The 18,847-nt window shown below is 52.0% G+C and overlaps 1 protein-coding gene across 5 annotated transcripts in view; it reads right to left on the bottom strand.

Moving 5' to 3' along the window:
* Positions 1 to 646: 646 nt before the first annotated feature.
* Positions 647 to 18,847, bottom strand: part of LOC113904033 (zinc finger protein 250-like) — a 33,754-nt gene continuing 15,553 nt past the window's right edge. Inside the window, exons 1-5 of one of the 5 annotated variants that reach the window (XM_027560664.1) lie at positions 11,327 to 11,401; positions 5,197 to 5,290; positions 4,852 to 4,978; positions 4,650 to 4,763; positions 647 to 2,569 (exon numbers count right to left, since the gene is read on the bottom strand). In XM_027560664.1, coding sequence (XP_027416465.1) covers positions 1,245 to 2,569; positions 4,650 to 4,763; positions 4,852 to 4,978; positions 5,197 to 5,241 — 1,611 coding nt within the window. In that variant the 5' untranslated portion in view covers positions 5,242 to 5,290; positions 11,327 to 11,401 and the 3' untranslated portion in view covers positions 647 to 1,244. Of the gene's footprint in view, positions 2,570 to 3,059; positions 3,146 to 4,649; positions 4,764 to 4,851; positions 4,979 to 5,196; positions 6,816 to 11,326; positions 11,402 to 18,847 lie in introns of those variants that run through there. The other 4 variants (XM_027560663.1, XM_027560657.1, XM_027560669.1 and 1 more) reach the window with 4 other exon arrangements.

Here is an 18,847-nt window from a genome sequence, read left to right on the forward strand (position 1 = left end):
TCTAAGGGACGTTTTCATCTTCACCAGTGACTGCTATGGACTTCAGGATCAACACTCTGCTGCTTAATTTTTCCTGAGGTGATGATGCTTTCAACATCAAGGAAAAAAAAATTATTAGAAACAATGAACAGGGGCTTTTAGTGGTTAAGACTCAGTGTTCCCAGTGCAGGGGACATAGCCTCGATCCTTGGTCAAGAACTAAAATCCCACATGCTGCAATGCTTGGCCAAAAAACAAAACTTATAAATACACTAGATTTATCACAGTATATGACAACAGATACTAGACTCTCTTGGAACTAGAAGTAAAAAATGAAGAAAACCCTTCATCATAGGAATAGAAATATTAGAAATAGTAAACAAAAAGCTATTTGAGAATTTTGTTTTAGAAGTGTGTGCCAAAGACTTTTTTAGTAACATTTCTGGGAAACATCATAATGTGTAAAAAAAGAGGCACCCAGGTGGTACAGCAGCTGTGAGGTCTGGGCTCTGAGTACAAAGTCACCTCCTAAGCCCACATGGGCCCAGAAGCCCAAGACACCCTATGAATCTGCAAAGATTTTGGGGGAAAGATCCATTTTTGAGTTGAATTTTCACCAATAAGTTAGGACATCCCTTCTGATCTTAAATAAAATTAAAGGACCAGATGAAGGGTTTTCTATATTTATATCATTTCTCACTAATTAATCTTTAGACCATTTTCATAGAAAACAAGTAGTTCCACACAGTTAGGATTTTCAGTCATATTACATGATGACACTTGATAACAATATTTTTTAATACCATTTTATCTACACAGTACTTTACTGTTTAACAGAATGCTGAAAATATACTCCAACATCCCAATTTTAAGTGCAATAATCAGAACAACCATTGTATTTAGGAAAGGCATATAATATTCTAAGAAAAAAACATTTATTTGGAGCATGAGGAAGTTTTCCTGGGACAGTGGTCCTTATGCTGAAACTTCCTTTAGCTTCTCATTTCTAACAAACTAACGTTAATAATGAATAGTAGCTGTCTTTACCAAAACTCATTACCATTGTGAGCCTACTCTGCGACGTAACGTCAAGACGGTGAGAGAAGCAAATGAGGCGTCCTCTGAAGTTCTTCCAGAGACACTTCAGTGCTGCCCGTGAGTTCCTCGGTGACACTGGGTGTCACTGGCAGGGGCTTCGCCGGGACTGGAGGCTTCCCAGGGCTGGGAGCCCGAGTTCCCAAGTGTGGCTTAACGTGCAGGCAAGGTCACAGCTTCCTGTGCACCTTCTGGTGCTGGATGAGGTGGCCGTGCTGGTTGAAGGCGCGGCCGCACTCCGCACACTCGTACGGCCTCTCGCCCGTGTGGATGCGCTGGTGCTGCACGAGCACCGAGTACTGGCTGAAGGCCTTGCCGCAGCGGCTGCACTCATACGGCCTCTCGCCCGTGTGGGTCCTCAGGTGCACAATCAGCGTGGCCTTCAAGCTAAAGGCCTTGCCACACTGTGCGCAGCGGAAGGGCCGCTCGCCGGTGTGGACCCGCTGGTGCTGGACCAGCGACCTGCGGGCGCTGAAGGCGTGGCCGCACTCGCTGCACACGTAGGGCTTCTCCCCGGTGTGGACCCGCTGGTGCTGGGTCAAGTGGGAGTGCTGCACGAAGGCCTTGCCGCAGGCGTAGCAGCCATAGGGCTTCTCCTCCGTGTGGATGCGCTCATGGTTCAGGAGGGTGGAGCGGTGCCGGAAGGCTTTGCCGCACTCACCACACTCGTACGGCTTCTCGCCAGTGTGCACGCTGTGGTGCTGGATGAGGACAGAGCGGTCACTGAAGGCGCGGCCACACTCGCCGCAAGCGTAGGGCTTCTCCCCGGTGTGCACCCGCTGGTGCTGGAGCAGTGTCCTCTTCACGCTGAAGGCGCGACCACACTCTGCACACTCGTGCGGCTTCTCCCCCGTGTGCACCCGCCGGTGGCTGCGCAGCACGGTGCTGTGGTTGAAGGCCTTGCCGCACACGCCGCACACGTACGGCCGCTCGCCAGTGTGGATGCGCTGGTGCTGCAGGAGGTGCGAGAGCTGCGTGAAGGTCTTGCGGCACTCGAGACACTCGTGCGGCTTCTCCCCTGTGTGTATCTTGTGATGCTGAGCGAGATCCGAACTCACTCGAAAGGCCTTTCCACACTCGTGGCACGCGTAGGGCTTCTCGCCCGTGTGGATCCTTTTGTGCTTGCTGAGCACCGAGCTCTGGCTGAAGGCCTTGCCACACACACCGCACACATAGGGCCTCTCCCCGGTGTGCGTCCTCTGGTGCTGCAGCAGGTGGGAGCTCCGCCCAAAGCACTTCCCGCACTCCACGCACCGGTAAGGCCTCTCCCCGCCAGGAACAGCCGGGCGCTGGGCGACCGGCGCGCTGGGCCTCACGGCCTGGCCTTCAAGGGGGCGGGCAGGGCTGGGACTCGGACAGAAACTCTGCTCAGGTTCGTAACTGCCTGGATCACTCCACTCGGCAGGCGTTTTCCTCAGAATCATTGATATCTCCTCTGAAGTGAGCGGCCTCAAGCTGGAGTCTGCGTCCTGGTCCCGATCCTTGTGCTCACATCCTGAAACAAAACCAAAACCAAAGGGAGCGTGTTCACTCCTTCTGAGACTGCAGAGTGCATTCCACCCTGCAGGTGCTCCACTGGGACAGGGCGGCCCTCGAGGGCCCAAGGCTAGAAGTCACCAGTGGGTGACAAAGAGGAAAGGTGTCCACCCAACAGTGTGGCTGGAGAAGGGCCGGGTCCCATTCGAGCGCCTGAGGAGCACACACGGTCACAGCCGCAGCCCTGCCCGCCCTGGAGGGTCCAGAGGCCATTAGAGGCGGAACCGAGGCAGGACTACACCTATTACTGTGCAGGGCAGGGAGGGGGCTGCTGGAGCGAAGCACGAGCTCCTGAAAGCCCGTCCTGCAGACTCCTCCCTGGGGAACAAGATGGGGCCCGCAGGTGGCAGTGAGGATGGCCGAGAAGGCGGGGGTGTTTCTACACTCAGGTCAGGGGCACTGCAGGTTGAGGGTGGAGCAGGGTATGCTGAGGATGACAGATTTTAAACCTTGAAGACACAGCCACTGAATTGACAAGACGTCACCAGGAAACAGGACTGTCCCAGGAGGACTGGCTACTCAGAACGATGCTCATCCAGGATACTCGACAGGCGGGCAGGGCTGTGACAGCAGGGGACCGTGTCGGGGCAGAGCCAGTCCTCCCAGGCCCATCTCAGCAACGCCTCTGCTGCTTCCTCCAGTTCCCACAAGGCCTGGTTGGGGACAGCGTTAAAACGGTCCTTGAGGGATGTCCTAGAGCAAGAAGCCCAGCAGGCAGAGCAAGACCTGAGGGGGACACACCTGACGGGAGACTTAGCCAATGAGAGAGAGCTGGACCTTCTCAGTCCAGGGGACCCACTTTCTGCTTCATGGCCAAGACCCGGAAGCCCTCCCTACCTGATTGTGGGGGGTTAGGGTCTCTCTGGGGTTTCTTATTAGGAAGCATACTGAATGGCAACTGGCCACATTCACTGGATTTTGCTTTTTCTGTAACAGGGATATTTTCAAGTCCCATCAATTTTCCCTTTTTTTGGTGGTAACAGCATTACTGAGATGTAAGCTTCACTGTTGAATTCATTCAGAACTTAGGACAGGTGCTGTGCAATGAACTTCCTCAAACCCCAACAAGAGCCCCTGAAAAATAGCAGGCTCCAAAACCAAGCAGTCCCTACACCAGGAAAGGCACTTCCAAGACAGACTCTGCCTGAAGCATCTGCAGGGGTCTGTGCCTAGGAGGTCAACATGTTCTTGTTTGCATTTTTTTTTAATATAATTTTATTTATTTTATTTTTGGCTGCGGTGGGTCTTCACTGCGGTGACAGCTTTTCTCTAGTTGCAGTGAGCGGGGGTTACTCTCGAGTTGTGATGTGCAGGCTTCTTGCTGTGGTGGCTTCCCTTGCTGCAAAGCACGGGCTCTAGGCACGCAGGCTCTAGCACTTGCGGCTCGTGGACAAGCAGTAGTGGCTCCCGGACTCTCAAGCGTAGACTCAGTAGTTGTGTCACATGGGCTTAGCTGTTCCACAGCACATGGGATCTTCTCGGACCAGGGATCAAACCTGTGACCCCCGCACTGGCAGGCGGATTCTCAATCACTGGGCCACCAAGGAGGTCCTGATCAGTCTTCTCACATATAGACAATATCATGAACTACAAGCAATGTTTTTCCTCTTTCTTTCTAATTCTTACAGCTTTACTTATGCTATCGTGTCTGGTCTTGCCAAATTTCAGATGGAACCCCCAGGACAGCTGTGGACGGTGGGCTCCTTTGCCTCACGGCAAACAGCTCTAGCCGCACTAAGAGTCAGGTTAAGAAACTTCCCTTTCACACTTAGGTGCTTCCTTCTTCCCGAAACCAGCCCATGTCCCTCAACCTCTGAGGTCCATTCAGAGCAGGGACCTGTCAGGGGCCCAGCAGCCACATGTGCTCACCTTGCCTCAAGGCACCCAACCCACACCCAGCTGCACTTACCACCCTGCCCATTCCCTGCACTGGGCCTCTGCCTGCTGCCCTCTCACCCGCAGGAGTCCCCGCCAGGTCAGACCCCAGGAGCACCCGCAGGTGCACAGCCCTTAGTGCACAGAGGCCACTCCGCGCTCACCTGAGCGGCTGATGCCCCAGCCCCTGAGCTGCTCGTTGCCCTGCTTGTCCAGGACCCACGGCTCCTCTCCTCGCTCCAGCTGGGAGATCACCTCGGGCTTGGATCCTGGAATTCCTGCTCGTGGGGAGGGAAGTCCTTTCGTCTGTACAATATCCACAAGCACCCTCACCACGCCCCACCCAAGGCCTGCAGGGGGCCTTACCCACGGAGACCACGTTCCCGTAGGTCTCCATCATCACGTGTCGGTAGAGGCCACGCTGGGCGGGGCCCAGACGATCCCACTCATCCTGGGAGAGGAACACGGCCACGTCCTCGAAGGTCACCTTGGCCTGGAACAACAGGGGGCCTGCAGGTTGGACTCAGAGTCCATGTCCCAGACAAGGAGGGTGCAAGCAGTGTGGGGTGTGGGGACGCGCCCCTGGACGGGGGGCAACAGGAAGGGGCCACAGTGTTCAAAATGCAGTGATGCTCAGGATGCCACCAGGCCCCTGGGAGTGGGAGGATGTGAGGATGGCAGGGGCGCTGCAAAGGCCTTGGGGCTACTCACCTGAGGCACCGCTGGTGGCGGCAGGAGCCGGGCTGCCGCCATCATCTGCTCCGTGGCACGTATGAGGGAGACAGTATCGGAGAAGCGTGTAGGGCTGAGGAAGAGGAAGGAGCATATGAGGGGCCCAGGATGGTCCCACCCAAGACACCTGGGGATGCCATGCGCCCCAAGGGCCATTGGACTGCCCAGCTTACCAGGCATGGCCTGCAGTACACACACAGGGCTGGGTGAGCACATCATGGGGAGGGGGAAACACCAGGCCTGACTGCCTCCAGAGACAACCCCCATGAGGAGAGGGTGCACTTGTGGTGTGGGGACCACAACCCTCCTGTGGGCTCGCTGATGCCCTGGGCATGCCTGGTCCTGCCCGGCGGCTCCAGTGGGGGCCCAGTTCTGGTGGATGCATCCAGAGTGACCCCGAGATTTGGTCTGAGGACCTGATGGGGAGGCCTGGGGCTGGGCGGGCTCTGGGAACACTGGGACAAGCACTGCCAAGGTGTGTGCCACACCCACCCTGCCAGACAGAAGTGGGCACAAGCCCAGCAGGCCCATCACCTGGGAAAAATGAAAGGAGTGAATAAAGTTAGCTCAGAATTCATCTGAAACACTGATGTTGGACAAACAGGCATGAGGGTGCTACCAGGCATGAAGAACTGGAAACAACAGGGCTGGTCCCGCCTCACCAACTCTCAGAACTGAAAAGTGGGGGAACAGCTGCCTCCGGTGGCTACTCCAGTGCCCACACCCCCTAGAAGAGCAGTACCGCTCCCCCAACCCTTCATGGGCTGCCCACACCCGCCATCTGTCATGGACAGTCATCCTCCCTATGACCTAATCCAGCCACTCCCTCAGGCGGTCTCCATCCCCTCCATCCCAAGTGGCCCCTGTCAGGGTCTCCTCTGACCTCCATATGACCAAATCCTTATCTGCTGTCAGCGGTGGGTAACCCCAGTCTCCAGCAAGTCGGTCACCGTGGGCGCCCCTGTCCACCCTCACCAGCACGAGATACTGCCTCCTGAACCATGCAGCTCTGGTCCTCTGGGAACCCAGAGGAGATAGACAGTCATTTTCAGATGACCTGACCACACCTGGGCAGGATCTAACAATGAGCACCCATAGGAACCCCGTTCGCCGGCTCCCCGTTGGTGCTGGCAGCCAGCATAGCTAATCTAGGAGCTGCTGGATCATTCGGCCGGAGGCCTCCAGCCAGGCCGGCTCCTGCCCGAGCCCATGTCTGTGACCTGAGCTGCTTCTGCCCCACAGGCCTGAACGTCCAGTGGAGCACAGGGCTCCTGTTGGTGCGCTAAGCTGGCAACCTCCTTCCCCTCCAGCTGGCCATCTCCTCATGGGTGTCCTCTAGCACCTCAGACACTTAACATCCAGCCCCGACACCCATCCCCTCCCCAGGCCTGGTCTGCCCCTGGTCTGGCAAGTGCATTCGATCCAGATCCTGAAGTTGCCCTCCTGCTCACTCACTCACGCCCACTGGACCCGCCCTCCAGTGGCAGCACAGTCCTGCCCCGCCCCCACGGGACGCAGGGCCCTGCCTCAGCTCCAAGCCCCGACCCCAAGGGACGCAGGGCCCCTCCTCGGCTCCAGGCCCCGCCCCCACGGGACGCAGGGCCCTGCCTCGGCTCCAAGCCCCGCCCCCACGGGACGCAGGGCCCCTCCTCGGCTCCAGGCCCCGCCCCCACGGGACACAGGGCCCTGCCTCAGCTCCAAGCCCCGCCTCCGCTCCTGAGGCTGCTGAGAGATCTGCTCTGAGCGCCCCTCCCCGCAGCGGGGTGCCTCCTGCCCCTCAGCTGGCGCTCAGCTGTCACCCTCTCAGTGAGACCATCACCCTCTCATTGAGACCGTTCCCGACCCACCTTGGGGGCCTCTGCCTCATCGTTCTCACAACCCCTGCCAGTCCCAGCAGAGCAGCCAGTGGCTCAAGCATGGCTGAACAAGTGAATGAAATTACAGGAGAAATGACTCCACACTCCACCCTTCAGAACAGCAACAAGTGCCGGAGGAGCACCTACTCCAGTAGCAGTGGGGAAGTGGAGTGTCTGCTAGCTCTCGCAGTTGAGAAAGTCACCTGGCCTATTATGGTGCAGCAGACATACCTCTAGGCAATGCACGCCTTCCTCGGATGGACTTGAAACCAGAAGGGAAGGGGACTGAGCACAACCCTTAAAGATGAGACATAGACTGGTTAGAACCAACTAGGCCCAAGATGGCGGAAGGCTCCGCTTCCAGTGGAAGCTGAGCCTCATTATATGCTCAATGTGATACATCAGCTAAATGACAACACACCCACAGTCCCCACAGTTCCAAGGCCAGATGACCAGAAAGGCTGAAAAGTGGGCAGTGGCCCAATTCCTGAATTCCTGGAAGCCCCTGGCCCTCCCTGAAATAGTTGGATTAATCCTCCTATTCAGCAGCCTATGAAACTACACAGCCCATAGAAACTAACCATTTAGTTAGTTACATTTCAGGGCCTTTTGAGACAGACACCATTCTGTCTAAGGAATGTGTATCTCTCTAAATAAATCCACTTATCACCTATCACTTTGCATCCTGCTGTGAATTCCTTCTGCACTGAGACACACAGAACCTGAGCTTCAGTAAGTCCTGAGCAAAGGTGTGTGGTTTCAATTAAGAGACAGTGGGTTCGAGTCTCAGCTCGTGCGTTCGGATCCCACATGAACTGTGTGGTTTCAGAACAGACTCCAGGATGGTGCTGCCGCCAAATCCACCAGTCCCTTCCACACACCAGTCCCGCACCCACGCAGACCAAGATTCAGGCTGGGCCAGGCGGCCAGACAGGTCAGCAAAAGCACAGGATATGGAGGTGTTCACAATGCTCCTGTTGCACAAACAATGACCCCAGGACCACAAGGGGATGTGAGCCCTTGTCCACAGCACTAGACACACCAGACTGAGATGACACAGCTCCTCGGAGGGTCTCAGGAGGACAGCGAGGTTAAAGAGAGCATGTAACTAAGTGTCACCTCATCTGATGAGATTAACTCAAACCCCCGGCCAATAGTTTGAGGCACGGAGGGGCAGAGAAGGGGACAGGATTCCCACCCAGTGAATTCCAGAGAAGCACGAAAACAGAAAGCAGAAGAGCTCTGCCCAGGATGACCTCTAAGTACTGAAGGAAAACAGTATATTATAAAGTGTGCCTGTTGCTCTGCTCTGGATGTCTGTGCCTCCAAATGACCTAAGGCTCAATGTTGGGGGGGGCGGGGCGGTGCTCAGGTCCTGAGAGTGGAGTCCCCTTGATAAGAGACCCCTCCCTCCATGTGAGGACACAATGTCTGCAGCCAGGATGAGGGCTCCCAATTCTGCTGATCCTAACCTCAGATGTCTGGCCTCCACACTGTGAGAAATGACGTTTGCTGTTTTACAGGCTGCCCAGTCTCTGGTGCTCTATTATAGCAGCCCAAATGGAATAAGACTCTATATTCTGATAAAAGAGAAAGAAAACAAATGTAAAAGTGGAACTAACTAGTTTTTCATTTTTCTGTACTTTTACTTTGGTAGATAAGGTCTGGGTCTCCTAGAATAAGTCTGCATGGAATGAAAAGACAGCAAAAAACACTGCAGGCTGCTAACTGACACCACAGGGATGACAACAGAGCCACCCAGGCACTGAAGCTGGCTGCTACTCAGGGCCCATAGCTCAAGGCAACAGGAGTTCAGGGAGGAAGGGAGAACAGGTGAGCAGGTCAAGTCCTGTTTAGATGATCCCTGAAGTCGGAATTAACAGCATGGAGGGTCAAACTGGCTCTGAGGAGCTGCCGAGGGAAGCCATGCCACCCCCAACACAGAAACAAGTACAAAAGCACCTGCCCAAGGGGTGCCCACAACAGCAACCCATCCACCCACGTCCCAGAGAATAACCCAAACCAAAGCAGAGCAGGCCAATGTTCTCTGCAGCAGTGATCACACTGCAGTGAGACACTCTTCCAAGTGAGTTCTGGCTCGGTGGTGACTAAGGGACAGGAACTGAAAACGGGGCTGCAGAGACGAGAGAGCTTAGGATTCAACATTATTGTTATTTTGTTCTGTAAGCTAAGCTTTAGTAACTTCTAGCTCTAGCTGGCGGAGAAGGCAATGGCACCCTACTCCAGCACTCTTGCCTGGAGAGTTCCATGGACAGAGGAGCCTGGTGGGCTGAAGTCCATGGGGTCGCTAAAAGTTGGACACGACTGAGTGACTTCACTTTCACTTTCATGCACTGGAGAAGGAAATGGCAACCCACTCCAGTGTTCTTGCCTGGAGAATCCCAGGGACGGGGGAGCCTGGTGGGCTGCTGTCTCTGGGGTCGCACAGAGTCGGACACGACTGAAGCGACTTAGCAGCAGCAGCTCTTGCTGGAACTGCTGAAGATCTTCCTCCCAAAGACCCCACCAACAGTGACAGGCGTGACAGGCACACTTGCAGTCCCTGGTCTGGGGTGGACAGCTCCAGGGTCTCCCCACTCTTCCTCACCATCCTCACCCCCAGGTTTTCCCGCTGGAAGACCTGCTCCTCTTTCTTCATCTGCTCGAAGCCTGGCCCGCCAGGCTGGAAGCACCTTCCAAAGAAGCAGTTCTGATCCACCTGTAAGCCCAAACCACAACCCTGCATGCTTCAGAGGAAAATGATCACAGACATGTATCCACACAGGTAGCTTTTCTACACAGCAGCAACACGGAGTCAGAAAACATTCAGGGAAAACAGTTCTAGTCACAGACGGCAAGAAACAAGGTTAAAGTAAACCTTAGAAATATGTTAATGCTGCCCCCTGTATCCACAAAATCGTAGTGCAGAGAGCCAAGCAGTCCTGGACTAGAAAGGGCAGAGTAGGGCCATATCTATAAACAAACAAGATAGGCCAGGCATTCAAATCCTGGGGAAGATGTTCCAGTAACCTCACTCAGACAACAGGCAAAAATTAGTCCTTTGCACAAAGCTCAACCAAGCTCCCAGAAAGCTAAGCAAAAGCAGAAATTAGCCTCTCCTCTGGGGTTCCAGCAGCCTGTCCTCACGCCTCAAGAGTGTACTATCCTTTATTTGCTGAATAAAACTGAGCTGTAACTGAGCTTTAAAAAATAACAGAAATTAAATGAGATCATTTCATATCATATACTGAAAGCACACAGCTAATGAATGAAAAAGAGCTAAATTTTAAAATTATATGATAAAAAGAACCTGAATAAACTCTGGGGAGCAGAGACCCACAGATTTGGATGAAAATCAAAACCTTTTCACATCAAAACAACATAAATGCCAGAAATGGGCCCAAGATTTGGGAGAATTTAACACTGGACAAAGGTGGTTTTCCAAATCAACGGCGAAATGAGTTATTCAATAGTGTCAGAAATACCAGGGTTTAGGGAAAACACTGAAGCTGGATTTCCAACTTTCCCCACATCAAAATGATTCCAGATGGAGCCAACGTTTCACAAGTACCAGAGAAAACGAGTTTATTTTAGAACTAAACTTAGAGTAGGGAAAGCCCTTTAAGACACAGCACAAAGCCAAAAGCCTCGAGGCTAAATATTTGACCACTGAACACTCGAAATCTTCCATCTTAGAACAAAACATCACAACCGGAGTCAGATGATAGTCTCAGAACAAAGTCTTCGATACACCCGTTAAAGAACCAAGCTGATCAGAACCGAAACGCCAGGCAGCGCACACCGAGGGTCCGGCTTCCCGAACCCGAAGCGTCGCGCTGGGCAGGCGCCCGCGGACCCCGGGAATGGCTGCTCGCGCTCACGAAAGGGGCTTTCACAAACAACCGAGAGACGAGCCTCGATAAAAATGGAGGCGGGAGTGGACTCGGGAAGAAGCACTCTCCGCGGAGAGATGCCAACGGCGATCCCAGTGGAATAAGTGTTCGCGCCCCCGGCCCGCACCCGGGCCCCGCGCGAGGCCGGAGCTCCGGGCGCCGCCGACTACCGGCGGCGTAGGGCTCGCCGTTCGCGGGAGTGGGGAGGGCCCGGGGGAGGCGAGAGCGGGGTAGGGGCTCGGAGTGGGCAGGGAAAGGCAAGGGGCGCTCGCGGGCAGCGCCCGATCGCGTGGAGGGTCCTGGCCCCCGACCCCGGCGCGCGGGTAGAGGGTGCGGAATGCAGCCCGCGCCCCGACTCACCGTCCCAGCAGTTGCCTCACCCACAGGGGTGGCCGCCCGCACCGCACTCAGACAAAGGGGGCGCCCCGCCCCATCTGCGCACCCGCCAATCGCAGGGCGCCCCGCCCCCAAGGGCCCCGCCCACGCCTCCCAGACCGCCACTCCTAGGACGCGACACTTCCCAGTCCGCCTTGGGCCCCGCCCTCCCCGCTCTGCGCCTTTCTCCTGACTGACGCACGCGCCAGAGCCACCGAGAGACGCAGCTTCCACCGCGCCTAGATAGGCCATGCCGCGTCCGGGTCTCCTACAGGCTGCACATGCCGGCGGCCTCGCGGAAGCTTCTGCGGGTAATTCGTACCTCCGGCCCTGCGGGCACAGCCCGAGCCCGAGTCGGGTGAATCCTCGCCCTGTTGCCTCCAGAAGTCACGCCTGCCGAGGCGGGGCCTGGCGTTGGCTGTCGGTGGTCGTCGTGTGTGGCGGCGACCTCCTCCCCGTCCCCTTACGCTGGGGTTTGCGCACTTCGGCGGGGCAGGACCAGCGGGGGCGGGAGGAAGAGGTGGCCGTCGCTGCTGCCTGCCGCACCCGCTGTCACCCCCAAAGAGTACTTCCAAGTGGCTCGTTGGCTGGGAGGACCGACCGGACCAAGCTGGTGCCCCGACTTTTGGGCAGGAAACGTGGTCTGGGAAAGACCCGAGGCTGAAGTGGGAGAGGATGTGGCAGTAATTCTGGGGATAGCTGGCCCCGGCGTCAGGGGCAGGGTTTCTACTCGGGAAAGGTGAGGTCAGCTTCCCACAGGGAACTCATCTGCCCCACACATCCCGGTGAGGTAGGGTCCTCTCTGCCAAGAGACTGAAGCTCAGGACCCAGGTTGTCCGATTTGGCCCTATTTTTGGACCATCCTAGGTGGTTTTGGCCAGTTGCCAGTGGTAACATAATTAAACGAGGAGGCCATTAGGGTGGGGGTGGCTCTGCTGCCTTGGTAGCCCCCAGCTAGGCTTTCCAATTAAGTTGACGGCTTAAGTCGTGGCCTGTCAAAGCCCTTGCTTTGCTTTTCCGTCTATAAAAACTAATATAGCTCCTGCTGGCAGAGCACTCCTAACCACTATTCCATCCTCTGTTTGCTCACATAAGCTCTTCATAAATTCTAACATGCCTCAGTTTACCTTTTAACAATGAGGAGCTTGAGCTCGGCAACGTTGGTCCCGGCAGAGAACTGATGCTTCTAAGATCTTCTCAGCACACCCTGCTTTCTTTTTCTCTTCCCAACTATTTCAAGGTCCATATAATCAAAGCTGTGGTTTTTCCACTGCTGAGTTATGTTAGGGTCCAAAATCACTGAACAGTGGCTGCAGCCATGAAATTAAAAGATGCTTGCTCCTTGGGGGGGAGGAGTGGGGGAAGGGAAGCTATGACAAACCTATATCACGGATTAAAAAGCAGCGACATCACTTTGCCGACAAAGTTTTGTATAGCCAAAGCTGTGACTTTTCCAGTAGTCGTGTACAGATGTGAGATTTGGACCATAAAGAAGGCTGAGGGCTGGAAAATTGATGCTTTTGAGCTGTGGTGCTGGGGAACTCTTGAGAGCCCCTTGGACAGCGAGGAGGTTAAACCTGTCATCTTACAGGAAATCAATCCTGAATATTCATTGGAAGGACTGATCCTGAAACTCCAATACTTTGGCCACCTGATGCGAAGAGACTGGGAAAGACTGAGGGCAAGAGGAGAAGTAGGTGACAGGATGAGATGTTTGCATGACATCACTGACTCAGTGAACATGACTTTGAGCAAACTCTGGGAGATAGTGAAGGACAGGGAAGCCTAGCTGCAGTCCATGGGGTTGCAAAGAGCTGGACACAACTTAGGGACTGAACAACAACTTATTTTAAAAATGTTCATTCATAAAGATTAAAAGTATATTACAGTGAAATACCTGCATGTCTTTTGCTTAGTTTCAGCAACTAACATTTTGCTTTTTTTTTTTTTAAGCAATTCAACAACTAGCTTTTGTGTGTGTGTCCAGCTCTGCCACTCTTCACAGGCATGGTATTTATTGAGTGCCTGTTGTATGCTAGGCAGTGTTCTAAGTGCCAGAGCTACATGAGTAGGTAAAACAAGCAACATTCCCAATAAGTCCCTTTTACCTGTGAGTGGGGAAAGCAGGTAGTACACAGTATCAATATGTGAATCAGAGTGTCCAGAGGTGGTGTGAGCCATTAAAGGTCCAGGTGGGCACCGCTGCTACTCACAGTGTCCCTGGCTCATCCCCAGGTCCAGGTGGAGGCAGTTTTTTCCTGTATTTAAAATCCTGGGTTCTAATTATATAAACACATTTATTAGTTATATGTAATGATGTCAGAATAACAATGTCAATATTATTAACACTATGATTATTGAAAGTAGTCTAGATTTGTTTTGCACTTCTTCTTGCTGTTAGGATATATCCCATTTGGGGTATGACCTTAACTCTACAGTTTCAGTTGTTTGCTTTTTAAAGTTACATTTTTAACATTTTGATACAATTTTGTTTTATGATTATGTAAACTTGGGAGGAAAGTCATTACCAACCTAGACAACATATTAAAAAGCAGAGACATTACTTTGTCAACAAAGACAACATTACTTTGTCAACAACAAAGACATTACTTTGACAAACTTTGTCTGTCTAGTCAAGGCTATGGTTTTTCCAGTGGTCATGTATGGATGTGAGAGTTGGACTATAAAGAAAGCTGAGCATGGAAGAATTGATGCTTTTGAAGTGTGGTGTTGGAGAAGACTCTTGAGAGTCCCTTGGACTGCAAGGAGATCCAAACAGTCCATCCTAAGTGAGATCAGTCCTGGGTGTTCATTCGTAGGACTGATGTTGAAGCTGAAACTCCAGTACTTTGGCCACCTGATGGAAAGAGCTGACTCATTTGAAAAGACCCTGATACTGGGAAAGATTGAGGGCAGGAGGAGAAGGGGACAACAGAGGATGAGATGGTTGGATGGCATCACTGACTCGATGGACATGGGTTTGGGTGGACTCCAGGAGTTGGTGATGGACAGGGAGGTCTGGCGTGCTGCCAGGGGTCGCAAAGAGTCGGACACGACTGAGCGACTGAACTGAACCGAAACCATATATGGTTTCAAAGTCCAGTACACAAAAGAATGTGCATTCAGAAGACTTGCTTCCCTCCCTGTTCCCACCAGTCTCTTACCACGCTGCCCTATCAGTAACCATTTATCAACGCTATGGTTTCTGGCTCCATTCCAAAAAATCTGAACGTCAGTGAACAGTAGTTCTTTCCCACTGGCCCATATTTTGGCATATTCCTGTCAGTGTCCAGCCACCTCTCCTTTGCAGCGTCTGGGCATGTCCCTTTCTCCTTTATGCAGCTGCCTTCACCTCCCTTGTGAATGTGCTGTCATGTATTCAGCCAGTCTGCTATTACTGGACGTCTTTTGCCATAAAATTAGTGCTGTAATAAGTAGCTTTAGTTAGGTCTTTTCAGTTTTGCCAGTTTAATTTTAGGATAGATTCCTAGAAATGGGCATTTGTATCTGTTTTTCTGTGTGTTGCCCAGTTCCCTTCCACAGGGTTGTAGGATCTTGTATTTCTGCTGGTGAGCTTTCCTTACAGCCTTGTGAACAAAGAATGTTGTCAAATATTTGGTATTCTGGCAATCTGAGAAGCAAGAAATAGCATCTTGGTGTAATTTCCTTTTGCATCTTTCTTGGAGGTAAGGTTGAGCATCTCTTCATATGATTAAGAGCCACTTTCACTGACTTCTCTGTGAACCTGCTTGTTGGTCTCTTCCCTCTCATTTTAGAAGCACTATAGAGTTAGACTGTAAAGAAAGCTGAGCACCAAAGAATGATGCTTTTGAATTGTGGTGTTGGAGAAGACTCTTGAGAGTCCCTTGGACTGGAAGAACAAACCAGCCCGTCCTAAAGGAAATCAGTCCTGAATATTCATTGGAAGGACTGATGTTGAAGCTGAAACTCCAATACTTTGGCCACGTGATGCGAAGAACTGACTCATTGGAAGAGGCCCTGATGCTGAGAAAGATAGAAGGCAAAAGAAGGGGACAACAGAGGATGAGACGTTTGGATGGCATCACCAACTCAATGGACATGAGTTTGAGCAAGCTCTGGGAGTTGGTGATGGACAAGTGTGCTGCAGTCCATGGAGTTGCAAAGAGTCAGACATGACTGAAGGACTGAACTGAACTGAACTAATTATGTTAACCCTTTGTGACATACATTGCAGATTTTTAAAAACTTTGTTCTTAACACTAGGATTAAAAATTGCAAGCACTTACAGTCTTTTTTGATGCAACTGACAAGTTATATAAGCAATCGATATGATACCAGAGAGATGGTATAAAGAGTAGACTCCAAATTCACTTTTAATAAATTATTTTATTATTATTTTATTTTTGGCTGCACCGTGTCTTCGTTGCAGTGCAGGCTTCTCTAGTGTGTGAGCTCAATAGCTTTGACTCACAGGCTTAGTTGCAGTTTGCAGTATCTTAGTTCCCCACCTAGGGGTCAAACCATGGTCCCCTGCATTGGGAACATGGAGTCGTAGCCACTGAACCACCAGAGAAGTCACCAGGACTTCTTTATAGCATGGAGTACAAGTCCTTTTTTGGATATATATATTTTGCAAATATCTTCTCCCAGTTTATGCTTTGCCTTTTCCTTTAATTTTGAGGAACAAATGTTCTAAATCTTGATGAGTTCCTACTCATTGAATTCCTTCCTCAAAAATTCCTGCTCTTTGTGTTCTATTTAATAAATCTTCACCAAAGATTATTTATTTAATAAATCTTGACCAAAGTGAAGGTCAGTAGGTTTTCTCTTATGTTTTCTTTTAGAAGTTTCTGCTGTACATTTTGGTTGATGATACATTTTGAGTTAAATTCTTTAGATGGTGTGGGGCAAGGATTGAGATTCACTTTGTTGGCATATGGTTATACAATAGTTACAACACCATTTGTTGAAAATGAAACCCCTAATTTTAAATAACCTTATGTACATTAATTTTATATGTGTTATGTATAACATAAGTTGGAAACACTTCCTCCAGTTCACCATTTGTCTTTTTATTTTGAATATAAAGGTGTTGGTCCTGCAAACTTTATTTCTGTGTAATTTATCATTTGTTTTCCCTTATTGCTGCCTGATTTCAAGCTACAGTAAAATTCCCCTAACTTCCCAGTTCTGGAGGAATCCACCCATGTTTTCACCCAGTACTCATTCGGTTTTGTTTCTGTACATTTAAATCTCAGTTCCATTTGGACTTTATTCTGCTAAGAGATGCAAAGAGTAAGTCTAGTTTTGTCTTTTTTCCAAAAGGCTATCTTGTTACCCCGCTACCACATAGGATGAGATTGGTCCTTTCCCCTGAATCTGAGGCCATCTTTCTATCACATTTCCAGTTGGCAGTGGTCTCCCCAGTCAATGTTCTGATGTCTGGAAGATTCACAGTCTGGCCCATGAGCACAGAAGAGCCTGCATACAGAATAATCCTCACAGAGTACCTGCAGTCAGGCCACCTCCACCTCCCCCCATGCCTTTGTGTTACTTCCAGGGAAGCCCAGGGGCCAGTGTCTGCCAAGCCCCAGGGGAAAGAACCAACCTCATCCTACGTGGTTGGGTGCTCTGGCGTGGCCTGCACTGTCCTCAGCCATCAAGGCCCTGTTCTCCACTCAGACCTGAGTTGCCTCCAAAGCCATGGAAACTTCAGGATGGTCCTGGACCCTGGCTCTGGTCTCACACACCACTCCAGTCTCCCTGCTTCTCCTTGCATGGAGAGGCCATGGGTGTCAAGGGACAGTTTTTCCCCTACATTCATCATCTGTGAGGCCTGGGCTGTGGGATCCATGGAGGAGTCTCCCAGAACTCTGCCAGCACATGGAAATCATGGCACAGTTGTTACCAGAGAGCCACCTGGAGCCTGGGCCTAGGGGCCCCAACTGGCATTTTTCACCCAGGGAGCTCTAAGGCAGGGCAGCTTTGAGCTGTTAGGGCTGCTTTTCTGTTGTTCTCACGGAGCTGGCATTATTGGCTGAAGGCAGAAGCGTATGGATGTGGAAATCAGGAGCCAGGAGATTGTCCTCCTGATCTCTAATTCTCGAGGTACGTGAGAAGGGGTGAGGGCTCTGGGAATCTTGTGCAGTCATGGCAGCCAGGCTTTTGTTAGAACAAGGAGTTGAGGGAGAAGTCACAGTACAGAGGAACTTGACGTCCATAAACCAAAGACCAGAGTGGAAGAAGGTGTGGAGGCCAAGCAGGGCTTCTAGTTTTTTGAAGGTATGAAAAGCTTTATTATTGACATAAAGGAGGTCTCTGAGGAGGGTAGAGAAGGCCTCTGGAACAGGTCCGAGGTGGCTTGAGAGCAAGAAGGGTCGGCAGCCTGGGCCTCTACTGCGGTCAGGAGGAGAGGCTGGAGGGATGGTCCCTGGGCACAGGTGAGGGCCTGGATGCTTTCAGTCTCCTGCTGGCATCAGAGGGCAGAGCACCCAGCTGGCTTTTCTGCTTTTCCAGATGTGGGCACGAAACGAGGAGGACGAGGCCTCAAGGTGCCAACCTGCTAGTCACCACTCATCCTGATGTTTGATGAGAGACACACCATGTTTCACTCAGCTAATTCAGAGCTTTTTAAATGAGCTGTGTGGACTCTGCAGCCTGTAGCAGGTGAAACTGACAAGGGTGCCTTGGCCACTCTCAGTAAAACTTGTGACTCCAGAGGGGATGAGGGCATGCAGGGGAGGCCTCGTGTTGTGCCTAAGTATAGGGAGAGCCATCTAGAGACCTTGACTGGTATTTTGGGGCATCTGTGAGGCAAGAGATTCCTGGAGCTTTTTACGCCAAAAGGTGCAACTCTTAGGTGACAGCACAATTTGTAAAAATGTACAGATGAGGCTGTTTGTGAGTCAAGTCACTGGGTGCTAAGACAACTGCCTGGTGTTTGGCCAGTCATGCTGACCCTCCAGTCTGGCCCTGTATCAGGGTCGTCCTGGTTAAAAATGAGGAGCAGCTCCCCTCTGAGCTCCATCTTCCATGACGGTTGGCACTTCTCTGCCTATAGTCTTGGAACTCCCACTACTGTTCCCCCGAGTTCATCCCACCCTGGAGCTCCCCAGGTGGACAGGGTCCAGCAGCCTGACATCTGGAAAGGGTCTGAGAATAGGTGAGGCTATTCCTCATGCAGGTGGAGCAGGCCAAAGGCCAAGGTTCAGCTCCATCCTGCACCAAGGCAGCTCGGCAGCCCCTAAGCTTGTTGGGTACTGCTTCTGTCACCCAGAGCGTAATGAGCAGCTGGGTACAGAGGGTCATGGGCTCAGGAGGTCCAGTTTCAGTAATTGCAGCTCTAGTGGCATATTGTATGGGGGAAAGAGGGCAGTTTCTTGCATCAGAAGCCCTTGGACAACTGAGTGCCATCATGAGTGGTCCAGAGACTCCAGGAGGCCTAGCAGGAGGTGGCTGAAGTCCCTTCCGTGGAGGAGTCTTGCACAAATTTGGTATTGCATCAATTTTAGCCTCTTGTTGGAG

Source organism: Bos indicus x Bos taurus, chromosome 14 (genome assembly GCF_003369695.1).
Source record: "Bos indicus x Bos taurus breed Angus x Brahman F1 hybrid chromosome 14, Bos_hybrid_MaternalHap_v2.0, whole genome shotgun sequence".
NCBI lineage: Eukaryota > Metazoa > Chordata > Mammalia > Artiodactyla > Bovidae > Bos > Bos indicus x Bos taurus.